The sequence below is a fragment of the Nannospalax galili genome, unplaced genomic scaffold, assembly GCF_000622305.1.
Source record: "Nannospalax galili isolate Female #2095 unplaced genomic scaffold, S.galili_v1.0 scaffold553, whole genome shotgun sequence".
NCBI lineage: Eukaryota > Metazoa > Chordata > Mammalia > Rodentia > Spalacidae > Nannospalax > Nannospalax galili.
In genome coordinates, this window is record NW_008336313.1 from 3,149,452 (window position 1) to 3,164,451 (window position 15,000).

General features: G+C 40.5%; 1 protein-coding gene across 2 annotated transcripts in view; it reads right to left on the bottom strand.

Annotated features, from left to right (window-relative positions):
- Positions 1-15,000, bottom strand: part of Pde4b (phosphodiesterase 4B) — a 661,174-nt gene that overhangs the window by 503,175 nt on the left and 142,999 nt on the right. For both annotated transcript variants that reach the window (XM_017797618.1, XM_008831051.3), the window contains one exon: positions 12,877-13,115. In XM_017797618.1, coding sequence (XP_017653107.1) covers positions 12,877-13,115 — 239 coding nt within the window. The remainder of the gene's footprint in view (positions 1-12,876; positions 13,116-15,000) is intronic.

Sequence of the window (15,000 nt, forward strand, 5' to 3'; positions counted from 1 at the left end):
TATATACACTTATATACATATACATATATATGGCCTATAAAGTCTAATTTGTGTACCCAAATATCCTTCAGTGTGGGTCCATCCACTAGAGCTTGTTAACCTACCAAGAGTTCTGTGCTTTAAACAGACTGTCTCTGACCCTCCCAAACAGCCATCTGTTGGGACAATTTCCTTAAATGAAGTTGGAGCTTCTTACCCACTTTCTCATGTCTATGCTGAGATTTTTTTTCTGGTTTGAGCTTACATGAGACTTATGCATACTGTCACTGTTGCTGCGAGTTCATATGAGTAACTGACCAGCTGTCTAGAAAACTCTGCTTCCCTGTGGTCATCCACCACCTCTGGTTCTTACAGTCATTCTGCTTCCTCTTCCACAGTGATCCCTGAATCCTGGGAGGCAGAAGTTTGATACAGGTGTCCTATTTAGGGATAAGTACTCTGCATGCAGTCTCTTGTTTCCTGCATGTTGGTCAGTTGTCAGTTTCTGTGTTAATCATCACCTGTTGCATAAGGAAACTTCTCTAATGAGACTTGGGTGATTCATTAATCCATGGGCATAACAATAGTCATTAAGAGTCAATTTAATACAATCGCTATTTAGTAGAAAACTAGTATAGGGTTCTCTCCTATGTTTAGCTTCAGTTTTCTAAGCCTGATATCAATGTCAGATATGAGCTCCATCCTAGTAAGCAAACCTTAAATCCAATTATAGAGTGGCTGGTTGCTCCCGTAATATTAGTGCCACTATTTCTCTGGTGGGCATATCTTGCCAGGCCAGTTGACATTGTAGTTCACAGGATTCACAGCTGGGTAAGGATGATGATTGTTTTTTTGGTTTTCTGTTTCTCCTTTTGGCGGCATGCAGAGCATCTTCGAGCACTATGAACACTAGCCGGTACAGATAAGGCTCTAAAGTGAGCACCAGATTGATTTCTCCTTTTTTGTTCTACAGCTCATGCACATAGTGTCTTCAGCAATAGGATCTTACCATCCAGTTCTTGTGGGTAACCAAGAGCAGAGACAATGGCCAGTATTGCTTAAGGGTCTATGGGTTCCCTGGTCAACAGATAGCAGAGAGGGAGTTTATTCCTGTCATTGGTTGTTGTTTTTTTTCCATTAGCCTATGATGTTTCTAAACATCAAAGGGCAATTTCCCCCTATTATAGGATAACTCCTTAAAGTCTCTTTTTATAGTGTGTGTGTGTGTGTGTGTGTGTGTGTGTGTGTGTGTGCTTTGAGAAGGTTCTATAGTGGTAGGTTTCCATGTGGTTTTTTTTTAACAACCTTCAGTGTTACTATCCCTCCCCATTCTCCTTCTACTGCTCTGCCTCCCATTGCCTGTCCTTAACCCTTCTTAGTCTAATGTGCCCCTTTTCACCTTTATAGCACTGCATTCTACCACCCTTCCCAGGAAGCCTCCCATCCACACACCCATGGCTGTTTATTAGTTTCACTTTGGTTCTGGGACATCATTATACTTTACTGAGATGCTTTAAATACTTTGTATTTCCCCCTCAAGTGAGTCACTCCCAAAGTAACTCTGTTTCAATACATACTTATTCCGTGTTTGCTCCTCACTTTTCATTTCATTTATGCTTTAGTAGTCTTAGCTGCACTGGGCATTGACCCTGGGCTGCTCACTGGGGTTGAAAGTAATGGGATTCAGTAAATGGTGACAATCTCATGGTTGCCACTCTCATAACTCGGAATTTCCCAGGTGAGCACATCACTGGTTTCATGCCAAATCATTGGGAAGTAACCTCTCTAAACTTCTTTCTCTGGCCTCTGCATTTCTCAGGAAGAAAGAATGAATCTAGCTTACTTGCTTGGTTGTCTTGTTGTGTCTACAAAGCCCGAAATAGAATGTTTAGGCATATCTGTTTTTTAGAATTTTTTTTTAATTAGAGGGGGTTTGTTTGTTTGTTTGAGACAGGATCTCTCTGTAGCTGGCCTGGAACTTGCTATGTAGACCCTGTTGGCTTCAGTCTCACAGAGATCCTCCTGCCTCTGCCTCCTGACTGCTGGGATTAAATATGTATACCACTAAGCCTAGCTGTAAATTTGGTCTTTGGAGACAGAGTTTTGCTATGTAACCCAGGCTGTGTTTGAACTCATAGCAACCCTCCTGCCCCAGCCCTCCAGGTGCTGGGATCATAGACATGTACTACTTACTATGCTTGACTTAGGTGTAATTTTAGATGTGAATTCTCAGGAGATGATGAGTTTCTGAGAACCGAGTTGTATCCGAAGCCAGACATTCCAGTCTTTATCCTGGGATTCGTCAGTGACAGACTCTGAGCACTCCTCCTCCACAGAAGAGAACTTCCCATGCTGATTCTCTTTGGCAAGACCAGGCAGAATCTGAGGCTTCAGTCTGTCCTTGAGGACCAGTCTGCTCACAGAAGCAGCCAACTTGGAGTGAATGGACATTCAAGTCATTGTCTTCTTGTTAGCCTTATTAATGCTTTCACTTATTTAACATGACTACAGCATTGTACTTAAAGTTCTAAATAGAGAAAAGAAAATTGCCAGCATTTATTATATCTAGGGGTGGGAATATCAGATGGCTATTCTCTGTATTTTTAGTTAGTTATTTCGTTAGCTGTTGTTTGTTTGTTTGTTTGAGACAGGGCCTCAGATGACCCAGATGACCTGGAACTCACTTTCTAGATCAGGCTTGCCTTGAACTCACAGAGATTTGCCATATTTGAGATATTTTTAAATAAGATGAATTTCTGAGGTACTTATAATACATTTGTTTTGATGGCTTATAAAATTTCTTCTCTCCTCTGAAGCCCAGACTTCCAAAGCTCTGTCCCTACAGTCACAACTCATTTGAACCATTACACTTACTTTTCTGAAAAGAATCTTACGGTTTCAGCTTCCAAAATTCATTCCCTAGGAATCTGAATCATGGATAAATGGCACCAATATCAACCTAACCTCTCAAGCAAAAGCGCAGGCTTGGTGCTTGATGCCTTCCTGTTCCCAACCTTGACAAGCACTTAGCAGCGAGCCCTTTCAAAAATATTCTTTCATTTTGTCCTGCAAAGCCCTTCCAAGGCTCATCAAGTCCCTCAGAGAAAAAGGTCCAGGGTATCAGGAGAGCCTTCAAGGACCTTCTCAACTATACAACGCCATACTCCCGGTTCTCCAGCTAAATAAAGCTCAGTGTAGTTTCTCCAACACGCAGTGCTCTTTCATGCTTTCGTGGCTTCACACACATACAGTTCAGATCCCGCTTCACAGGCTCACATTACCTTATCTGTACTGTATATGATACTGTTTTGTAACATTCTAATTTAAGCTCTGCTTATTCTATTAGGCTACACTATTCGCAGGAAGGACTAGGTCATGGTTACTCAGCTTCAGCCCTGAGTCACATGCAAAGCTATTTTTTAAATTGGAAATGAGCACACATTTGAACAAAACATCATCAGTTTATCTTAAACAACAAAAATAACCTTTTTTCTGGGCATTTATCCCTGTAAAATTTACCTCTGCCTGGGAATTTGTGAATGTCAAAATAAAGGGCATGCGGTAATAGTGAAAATGAAGTTTGCCATCACATAACCTCCAAAAAGAAGGGCTCAATTCCTTGTCTAAGGAAAATAAGTCTAGATAAATTTTTATCATAGTTGAAGAGATTTGAGGCTGGTGTTAGAATTCCTAGACAGGGCAGGGGGTTGAAAATGCATGTCTCTCCACAGTCAGCAATGGAGAGAATACTCCAGTTTTCTTATCCTTCCTGGATGTGGGGCACAGAAGAAAGGTAGGAATTGAAGGCTGTTATGTATCACACATGAAAAAAGAGTCTTCTTCTTTATTTTGAAATCATTTACCTCAATTATCACCTTTAATTGCAGGCATTTTTTGCTTGATTTTCCTTGACATATGCCCACCTCACAAGGTTGCTGAATTGAATTTAAATAAAATGCAGGTTGGAAAGGATGTTGTACACATCAGTGTATTATAACGGGATTATTATCTACCCTGTAATTGTACCAATGTTCACATTCATATCATCTAGAACATTTTCATAGGTACTTTTCATTTCAAAAGCAGACACTAGCCAGGTATGGTGGCACATGCCTTTAATCCCAGCACTCAGGAGACTGAGGCAGGTGTATCTCTGTGAGACTGAAGGCAACCTTGTCTACATAGTGAGTTCTAGGCTACCTGAGGCTATAGGAAGTCCTTGTCTCAAAAAGACCAATAAATTAAAAATAAAATAAAAAGCAGATACTGATAACAAAATATAAAAGCAATGGGCTGTGGAGGGGATGGTGCAAGGCCCCGTTTACATCATCTTACCCATATGGGATGGAGAGCCCAGAGGGAAATTTTCAGAACTACCCATTTGCCATGTGGAATGCTTGGCGCACATATCACAAATGCCCTTTTGGTAGCCCAAAGATTTCAATGGCCAGTGAAGCCTGGTGTGAGCTGAGATGTGTGCCATTGATTTCCCATCCTCACACCAACTCTGCATTTGGACATAGCACTTGTGAGTATTTTGATCTTTAAAACAGGGCTGTAGAATCTGCAGTTGAGGGGAAGATCCAAAGTGTAAAATATTTTTACTGAAACCCTCATCAAAGTGTCAGTTTTTGACAGACAGTGGGAATAATACGGCCCATTCTCACAGCTACCACCTCAAAACAACCCTTTCCCGACTTCCTGGAGCAACAGGCAAACTGGAGCTCTCCCCACTGGAGGAGAAAGTTGGGGCAGTGAACATTACAGACTTCAACTCTGATCAATAGATGCACAAAGAGAATCATCATGCTCACACCTGAAATGTTTGGAAAAGTAAAGCCCAATCCTAGGCAAACAGCAGCAGGGGGCAAACTTAAATTTCTGTCTCCTCTGAGGAAATAACAGGAGAAACAGAACCATTCTTTATGTACCAGACAGAAACTCTCAAAGCAAGGTCTTCTGCCATCCTTATTTCCTTTCATTTCCCCGCCCAAGTAAAAATGAGGTTGACAGCAGTTCCACTGTATCATTAAGGCGTGATAAACTTCCAGCATCTCTATTATCCATAGCAGATTAACTGTCTCGGTGGTCACTGTGGTTAAATAGCTGAAAGAAGCAACTTAAAACAAGGAGCTCTTTTGGCTCACAGTTTGTGAGGGTACAGTCCGTCATAGTGGGGAAAGCATGGCAGGGGGGTAAGCTACAGGCTGGAGCATCATCAGGGGCTAGCTGCATCACGTAGACATTCAGAAAGTAGAGTTCCATTAGAAGTGGGGTCCACTTATAATCCTAATTGCCTCCCCCCAGAGCAACACATCTCCTTCTGCTGGGCCCCATCTCCTAGAGGTTCCACAACCTCCCAGAACAGCGCCCCCAGCTGGGGACCAAGTGCTCAAACATTTGGGCCTGTGGTAGACCTCTGACATCCAAAGCATATGAGTTGTCATGGCAAATAATATATCCCAGGCAAAACGTCTAACCTTAACATGCTTCAGTGACCTTTTTTGCCTTTGGCTGAAAGGAGAGTATTTGTTCTAGACAAATGATCTAAGCTACTGCTTCACCTTGGCCTAGAAAATCTAGGCCAACATAAGAATAACCTGCGAACTTTTAAATGCAAACTACTCTCTTGGACTAGTGTGACTCCAAGGGTCCATCATGCTGTTTCAAGGCTTAGTAGGTGAGTCTAATACATCTAATATTTGAGAGCCACTAATCCCCACCTTTGGGAATGTCATTCTGATTTTTCTGTTATTTCCAATATAGTCATTTCTTCCTTGAAGGAAGACTTTTTAGTCCCACCTACAATTCCTCCTTTCCCTTATGTACCACCTCCTATGTATTCTACACTGTGCAACACCCACTTCCTTATCATCAGTCTCTTGTCATCAGCACTGGAGGTCAAGTCTACATCATAATACTTTCCCATAACCTTTCTTCCTCATTGACCTTCCATTCTCATTCTTCCCTTCTACAACAAAAACTCTTCAGAATTGTATTTCTCTCTCTTTTCTTTCTCAGTTCCAATGCGTGCTTCTTTCTAAACATTCTTTTGTCCACTGTTGCCACTTTCAATGTGGCATCTAACATGTTAGAACATCAGAACTAGGACATTACCAATACATCCTTGAATTCTGCTTCCCAAGTTCATTCTTAAAATGAGTACATTCCAACTTCAGTCACCCTACTGCTGACTGTTTTCACCAGGGCTCACTATTGATTTATCCAAAGACCTTTGTCAGACCCTTTGAGAACCAAACTTCTGTTTGTTCTGAGACCCAACTTCTGTTTCTTTCATAATAACACCCCGCTGTAGTTTCGCTTAGTCCTACTTTAGTCCTACACGCCAGACTGTTCATTTTCAGATATCTTCATTGCTTTTCCTTTCCTCTTATCTGACCCATGTTCCTTAGGCTGTATCATCAGTTCAAGACAAAGTTGATATTAATTACAGGACCTGTGGTCTGGGAGAGCTCACTCATCCTCTGCTTTGTGACCACTTGTAAACCATGATCATCAAACTATTGATGTCTCACACATTTTAAACTGCTCTTAGAAGACGTCTGCTTAGTATATGTCCAATGTACTTTAAGAAGCCACTGTATTCCAAATGGAACCCACCATTTTTTAGCTCAGACCTTCTCCACCTTTTGTTATATTGTCCTTATTCATGGCTTCAGCATTCATCTAGTAGATCAGGCAGAAATCCCTACATGATTCACACCTTCTCCCTCTTCTTCCAAATATAGACCCAACTGAAGGCCACTTTCTATCCATTCTGTTCTAATACTGCTCACAGTGTCTTCTTCCCCACTTCACTACTACTTCCCTGCTCACAGCACTCAGCATTTGTGTGACTCGATATCTCGGAGATTTCAGCCCATTCTCAGCTTGCTCTATGACTGTAAGGCTTCTCTGGAGCAGAAATCAGTGAGGAGTGGCTAGTGAAGGAAGTTACTCACCTCAAGGCAGCTGGAAGCAAAGAAAGAATCAGGAAGGAACAGGACATGCCTGACCCTTCTAAGATATACCCTCAGTGACTGCTTCTTTCAAGTAAGTGTCACTTCCTTACACCCGTTCAGCTATAAGCTCATCAGTGAAATTAGTCCATTGATGAGGTTAATATCTTCATGATCTGATCATCTGTCAATAGTGCTGCCACTTAGGGACCACCAGACTTTCACAATCAACCTTAGGGGGACTCTTCGTATGCAAACCATGGCCACACTCACCACCCATCTCACTCTGAATTTTCCTAACTATCCACCTGCTGATCTCTTCCCAAACAACCTCTCTGTGGTCTTTTATTGCTGTACCAAAATGCATGCCTATAATCACTTTATTTTTAAAAAATTTCTAGATCTTTAATTTATTAAAGATGAAACCAGACCATCAAGACCCTTTATAATCTAATCCCTTTCCCCTTTCATGTAAGCTATGTGTCTACCTACACCTTTTTGCAGACCATACATAACCTGTGAATTCTTTTATCCCTTGACTGTGTCACTTCCCCTCATGGTTCTGGGAGATATTTCATGGTGTAGACGTACCACAATCTGTTTATCATCCATCTCTTGAAGGGCATTTTAGTTGCTTCTGACTTGGGATATATTTTTTCAATGTAAGCTGCTATGAACATTTGTATGGACATTTCTGTGATGAAATCAGGCATCCAACTTGTTCTCCTCCCCTTCCTCTCCTTACTCCTCAGGATTACGTTCGTTCTTCTGTTATGATTTTGGAAAAAACTTTTACTTTTACTTTATTTCATTTATGTGTCCATGTGAGTATATGTCATTTGTGTGAAGGCACACACAAAGGCCAAAAGCATGGTTTGGAACCCTGGAGCTGGAGTTATAGGCAGTTGAAAACTGCCCAATGTGGGTGCTGGAAATCAAACTCCAGTCCTCTGAAAGAGCAACCAGTGATCTTAGCCACTGAGCCATCTTTCCAGCCCCTGTTGTGGGGTTTTTCCTTTCACATAAACTTTAAAAGGAATTAGAAATAAAAATATTGGTAAGCATCTGGAAAGATCTGAAATAAAGACTAATAGTTAAAATACCTGAACACAGGTTGTAAGGAAGGAAGGACTAGAAAGATCCAGTCTCTTCATGAGGTAAGGGCAAAGATATGGATTAATTATAGACTTTGTAGATTCAGAATTGGCTTATTTTCTAAAATTGGTTATGTGATATTTCTTTAATAAACTTAATGGATGAATAAATTCAATTAACTGTTTAAAAAGTGAAGTCTGTGAGAAGCTTGGGATCTGTTTGTGCTGTGGAAGATGGCCTAGGCTTTGGCAGAATGGGAATTTCTCATTCTCCTCCAAACCTTAAGAACAGAAAAGATATAGCCTTCATTTCTTAGAATTTTGGCTACAAGAAAGGATAAAAGGCTTTGGTTTCATATTTTATTTTCTTTGAATACTCAACAGGGCAATTGCTGGTATTATGCAATGGCCCAATGAACCCAGCAGTAGGACTGTCCTGGTATGATACTCCTGACAGTTTGTGCCAAAGAATGGCTGTATTCCTGGTGTGATACTATATTTAAGGTGAAAGGAACCTTTTCATTCCTCTTTCCTCACTCTCCCACCAGCAGGAAGGAGCATTTCAATATTTGTTTTACTTGCAGAAGGATAAATTATGCACAATTTAAGCCTTTCCTCATGGAGCAAGATATCTGTAGAGTTCCTGGTCTAGAATATATACTTTTTCCCCCCATATATACAAGGGTGTGGAGGGAACTCAGGTCTGACACCTGTTACTGAGTCATAATTCTAGATTTTACGTACAACAACATCACAATAAAAATAATATCAAAATAGTAACTAACTGCTAGTTACTGGGTGACATGCATGGCAAAGATTTTCTTTAGTTTTCATCACACTTCTGAAAAGTAGGAATTCTCATTCCATTGCTAATTCATTTGAGGACAGAAGGCACCAGGATAGGAGTCACCCAACGCAGCTAGACTTAGGTAACTGCTGTCTCTTTCTTGCTCCATGATAAATCAAAACACTGTCCCCGTATTCCAGGCCTTCTGCCTACAATGATGGTGTGTTAGTTATGTTTTCTGTTGCTGTGACAGAACATCAGGACCAAGGCAACTTGTAGAAGGAAGAGTTTATTGGGTTTACAGTTCCAGAGGAACAAAGGTCCATCACAGTGGGGCAAACATGGCAGGAGGCAGCCGGCACAGAAAACTGAGTCTCACGTCTTCAGGCAGGCACAGGAAGCAGAGAGAGGTGGACTGTAAATGGGCAAGCTATATACTTCCTTTTCTTCGTCAAAAAATATTTTGTTATTTTTATGTATATGAGTATATTGCCTTCATGTACGTAAGTGCCCTCAGAGATCAGAAGTACCATCAAATCTCTTGGAACTGGAACTATGGATGATTGTTAGCAGCAAAGTGGATTCTGGGAGCCAAACCTGGGTCTTCTGCAACAGCAGCCAGTGTTCTTAGCCCCTGAGCCAGCTCTCCAGCCTCAAGCTATATACTTTCAAAGCCTGCCCCCAGTGACCTGATTCCTCCAAATTTGTACTTAACTTTACACAGAACTAGGCAATCCCTTCCTTTAGTGTTTACATTCTTCAATGAATTTGAATGAGTCTAACACCCATAGGCCCATCTTTATGACCAAATTGGCACATTGTTGAGAAACTCAAGGTCAGTTTCTGTCCTTGAAATATTGCTGAAGCAATCACAACACCAGGAGTTGCGTCCCGCAGTTCTTTACTTGAGAACAAGTGTCAGTAAACTGACTGACAAGCCAGTTTCATACCATTTCCTCTTTCGGAGGAAATCTTATTGTAACACAGCCATATTTGCTTATTTACACACTGTCTATGGCTACTTTCACAGCATAGCAGCAGTGTTGAATAGTTACGACAGACCTTGAAGCTTACAGCACTGAAAATATTTACTGCCTGACACGTTACAACAAATACTGGGGGACAGCTGGTGTAGACATGGAATTGATGTTGTCCTCTTAGTACTCTGAGAGGTGAGTGTAATTCTGTATTAGTTAACGTTTTTCATTGTTGTAACTAAATATTTAGCAAGAAATGATGTAACAGAGGCGATGCTGTCCTCTTAGTACTCTGAGAGGTGAGTGTAATTCTGTATTAGTTACGTTTTTCATTGTTGTAACTAAATATTTAGCAAGAAATGATGTAACAGAGGAAGGATTTATTTTGGCTGCCGGTTTAAGAGGAGAAACTAGCCATCCTGGGACTGGGGAGGTGTCACAGCAGAAACATGACACAACTGGTCACACTGCATCTGCAGTTAGGAAGCACAGAATGGGCAGGAAATGGGCTGTACAATTTCAAGGACTGCCCTCAGTGACTCTCTTCCACCAATGAGAATTTAACTCCAAAGTATCCCACATCCTTCCCAAACAGCACTACCACGTAGGGGCCCTTTGTTGAAAACACTTAAGTCTATGGGGTGCATTTCACATTCAAACCACATTTACTTTCAAATTTTCAATAGGCATTATTGACTAAGACCAAAAAAAGGGAAATGAACCTTTGTTGATTACCTGATACAGGCTTTTGGCTAAAGCTCAGGTCCTTATATTGGGTAACAAATTTAATACTATTAATAGCCTATGAAGTACTATGACCCTTTTTGTTGCTACAAATGGAAATATTCCCCAAACATCAGAATAAAAATTTGATACTGCTAAGTAGAGAGCAATTCCAGTTGTTTAAATACCCTAAGCTAAATGAGCTCACATTGTATTTGGTACATTTTTTCTGGTGTGCTATTCAAAATATTAAGCATTAGATATAGACCAACAATCACCAAAACCAAACTCCCACTGCTAGTAATTACCTGTCAGCGGACTGTGAAGACCTCCGTGGCCTTCTGAGGAAGAGTCTGGGATGGTAACAGGAAACTGGAGAGCTTAGGAACTATATCCTTGCTAACTGATATGGAAGCATTTTAATATTTAACAACAGGTACTTGTCAGCTCATTGAAAAATAAATCTTGGAGATTAAGATCAGAAACCTGGAATTATGCAAAAATATAACCAAGATCAATGCTTGAATCACATGGCTGAGTAAACGCTGAGCCTTATGTTCACTGGAGTGCTCAACGACTAGCTGGCTCAGTGATGGTCTTTGTAATGTGAATTCAGCCAGATGGAAGGTAGAAAACAGCAGTTCTATAAGTTTTAACCCGTGTTCCCTGTAACGCAATGTCAAAATGTCTTTTCTGTCACGCACAGATTACTTGCTGTCTTTTCATACCGTTAACTGTGGCAGCTGAAGCTTCAGCGATCTAATTCTTAGTATACTGAATACCGATAAAGACGTCCTGTGTTGTTCACAGAGCTTGCATAGAGCTTCATACGAGTGATGAAGAGGTCAGCTTATGGTAAGGGTACATACATTGCACACCATAAAAAAACATAGAATTCTCTGACTTATTAGAATGATGCTATGAAATACATTATTTTACTTAATCTTTCTCTATAATAACTCGTTTTTACTTTTTAAATCTATTTTTATTCTCCATGTATGAGTGGTTTTTTATTTTATGTGTATGAGTGCACTGCCTGCATGTGTGTAAGTGTACCCACATCATGCAGGGCCCATGAGGGTCAGAAGATGGCGTTGGATCCCCTGGAACTGGAGTTACAGATGGTTGTTAGCTGCCATGTGGGTGCTGGGGATCGAACCTGAGTCCTCTGCAAGAGCAGGGAATGCTCTTAACAGCTGAACCATTTCTCCATCCCCATGATAAATCATTTTTAAAATGGATTTTTAAAACAATGCATTATTATGTAAACAAGAAAATGTTTTTCATTTTAATGAAAATCTCCATTTTGTGCAAGCAAGCTATTGTAGAAAACTATGACAATTACGCAAAAGCAATAAAAAAGGGAAAGAAAGAAAACACTAATGACTAAATGCATGCTAGAACATATATTTCAAATGGATCATGACACAATTTTAATCACAGCTATATGATGTTATTTTCTTGATTAACATTTTAACATTAGTTTAAAGTAGTCTCTTTCTCAAATATTGACTGTAAGACAGTTTCTCATACATAATTTTCTTTGTTTTAATGCATGTATGTGAATGCTTATGTTCATGTTCATGCAGGTACACATGTGTAGGGGTGCCTATGGAGGCCAGAGGACATCAATATCATCCTCAGGTATGCCTTCCCCTCCTTCGAGACAGGGTCTCTCTCAACCTGGAGCTCACTAATTAGGCTAGGCTGACTGGCTGGCTAGTGAATCTCCTGTCTCTGGCTAACCCAGAACTGAGGTTACAGGTGCAGGCCACCATGCTCAGCACTTTTTAGGTGGATTCTGGGGATCAAACTCATGTCCTCATGCTTGAGAGGCAAGCACTTTACCAATTGACCCACCTCCCTAAGACCTCATAACACAATTTTCATTCCTATATTGACTTATGACAAAGTGTTTTATAATAAAAAAAATTGAGATTTGTAAAGTGAGATTATAATAAAAAGAAGCTAGGGACAGGTGTAGAGCTCAGCAATAGACAGGCATATATAAATATATCCTATAACATACTGTGAAATAACTTTGCTCTCCTAAATTAAAAAATATGAAATAGGTTTTTTTGTGAAACATATCAATCATAAGCAGTATCACTGCTTTACCCTTCATTGCAAATGCATCTCATTCTCTCAACAGGCTCTGTGTAAAACATGCTCCTTCGCACCTTAAGAAACAGAAAATATGGCTTCTGTTTAAAAGGTTTCACCAGAGGGAAATCAGTTCTCAAGATGCCAGTAGTCCTTTCTGAGCCACAGATATTTACTGTTTTAATAACACAAATGTATTACTGAATAACTGGAAGGTACAATTGGAATTGGCATTTGTTTTTGAGGCTACTCACCACTCCTGGCTCACAGTTGTTATGGCAATGCTTGGAAGTGTTGTCAAAGGCAGTGTGGTTGGTCTGGAAATGCCATCTCCCTCGGGGGTCCTTGCCCTTTCACCTTGTCTTTGGGACAATGGCGGTAGCTGTAAGTTTCCTGAGCAGCACCTTCTCCCTCTCCAGAGGTCGATCCCCAGGGTGTTACTGGAAGAACTGTAGGATTTACTTAGGCTACATTCAAAATAATCTGTAACATTCTGAGGAAACAAAGAGGAAGAAAAAAGAAGGGAAAAAATGTGAAACTTAAATGTTTAAAATGAATAAAATACAAAACTAAATGATCGAGCTCTTGCTTAGGAAGCCTTGATTCATCATCAAGCAACTGGAATCTGACATTGATGCCAAAAATTTAAGAGACAGCAAGCAGGGCAAGGGACTGACTTCCTTCCTTTACAAACCCATCAGCTGCATGTTCCTAGAGATAGTTGGGCTCAGGGGTGGCGTTTCCGGTCTGGGCTGCGAGCCTTCTCTTCATTCTCTTTATTTTTTTCTCCGTTTTGAATTTGTTAAAATGAAATTTGAGCAACTGAAATTCATGTCAGAAATCAACTTATCATTCTGCTACATGCTAATAAACTACAAATAAATATGAATTTCTTTATTCAGTGTTTTAAAGCAAAAAGTATTTTCTATACTGAGGTATCAAAGCATTGATAGTTATAGTCAACTAGTTGTTTCTGGGCCTATGGAAAAATCCCATGTGATAGTTCAGAGGGAAAAGAGAGATACTTTATCCAGTCCTGAAGGGCCATGTTCAAATCCATGCCAAATGCTGACATGAAGGGAGCACTTCGTGAGAGGATAAAGCCTTCGTGATAACCAGGAAGACATTCATCCCTCCCTACACTTTTTGATGACTATGGTTCCTGGTACTGCTGGGATATGATTCTCAAATGAGTGTCTGCCCAAGACAGAAAATGCTACCACACTGCAGTGGCCACTGAGATCAACTAGGAACCAAAAGCTGTAACCTTTACTCCCAGCCTTTATCTTAACAGAGACTATTGAAAGCCTTGTCATCAGGTCAAAGCTGTCCAACTGACAGTCATTCTTTGGCAGTGAAAACACTGGCACTTCCTGAAAGTTCATCAAACTAGACTTAAAGAGATAGGCCTCCTCAAGTTTAAACTAAAAGTTCTCTGTGCTAATTGATACAAGAATAATGATCTTGAGTTTCAACAAATACATGATACACAGTATTACAGTCTTGTGCTGTGCGACATAAGAAGGCTTTGGTAGTAGAGAGAGGAGTGGTATCTCACCTCACAGAATCTCAGTCCTAGTGATTAATACATATGATCTGCGTAAGATCATATTCTTTATTACCCTTTTGCTACCAGAGTTAACATATGGCTTCACACAAGCTAGGTAAATGCCCTACCACTAAGCTTTATTCTCAATATCTCTTCCTTTTAAAAATAGTCATTTTTATTTCTATTTAGGTATATGTATATATATATATGTATATGTATATGTGTATATGTATGTGTATGTCATGTGCCCAGATAGGCCAGGTAGGCCAGAAGAGGGAATTAGATTCTCTGAGCTGGAGTTACAGGTGGTTATGAGGCACCTGATGTGGGTGCTAGGAACTGAACTCATGTCTTCTGCAAGAGCAGCAACTGCTCTTAACTCCTGAGCCATGTTCCCAGCTTCCCCAATCTCTTTTTACTTTTTTACTTTGAGACAGGATTTCATTAAGTTATCCAAGCTGACCTTGAACTCAGCCTTCAGCCCAGGCTGACCTTGCACTTGTCATTCTCTTGCCTCAGCCATCCTAGTAGCCGAGATTACAGGCCTGTGCCATCAGACCCAGCTCATAAAACCATAGTCTACTGACGGAAATCTGGGCAAGAAAAAGGCTCAGCAATTTTCAGGAGGGCTGCCCTCCCTGCCTGGAAATGAGCTAGCATTGTATTTTCTTATGCTTGAAATACAGTTTTGAAATACCATCCATTTAACATTCAGGGTGGAATTGAGACAGAGTAGGGTGGGGTATGGGAAGAGTTGGGGGGTGAGGAAGAGGTAGAAATGATATAAATAAGATACTCATGGATGAAATTTTCAAAAAAAATTTAATAA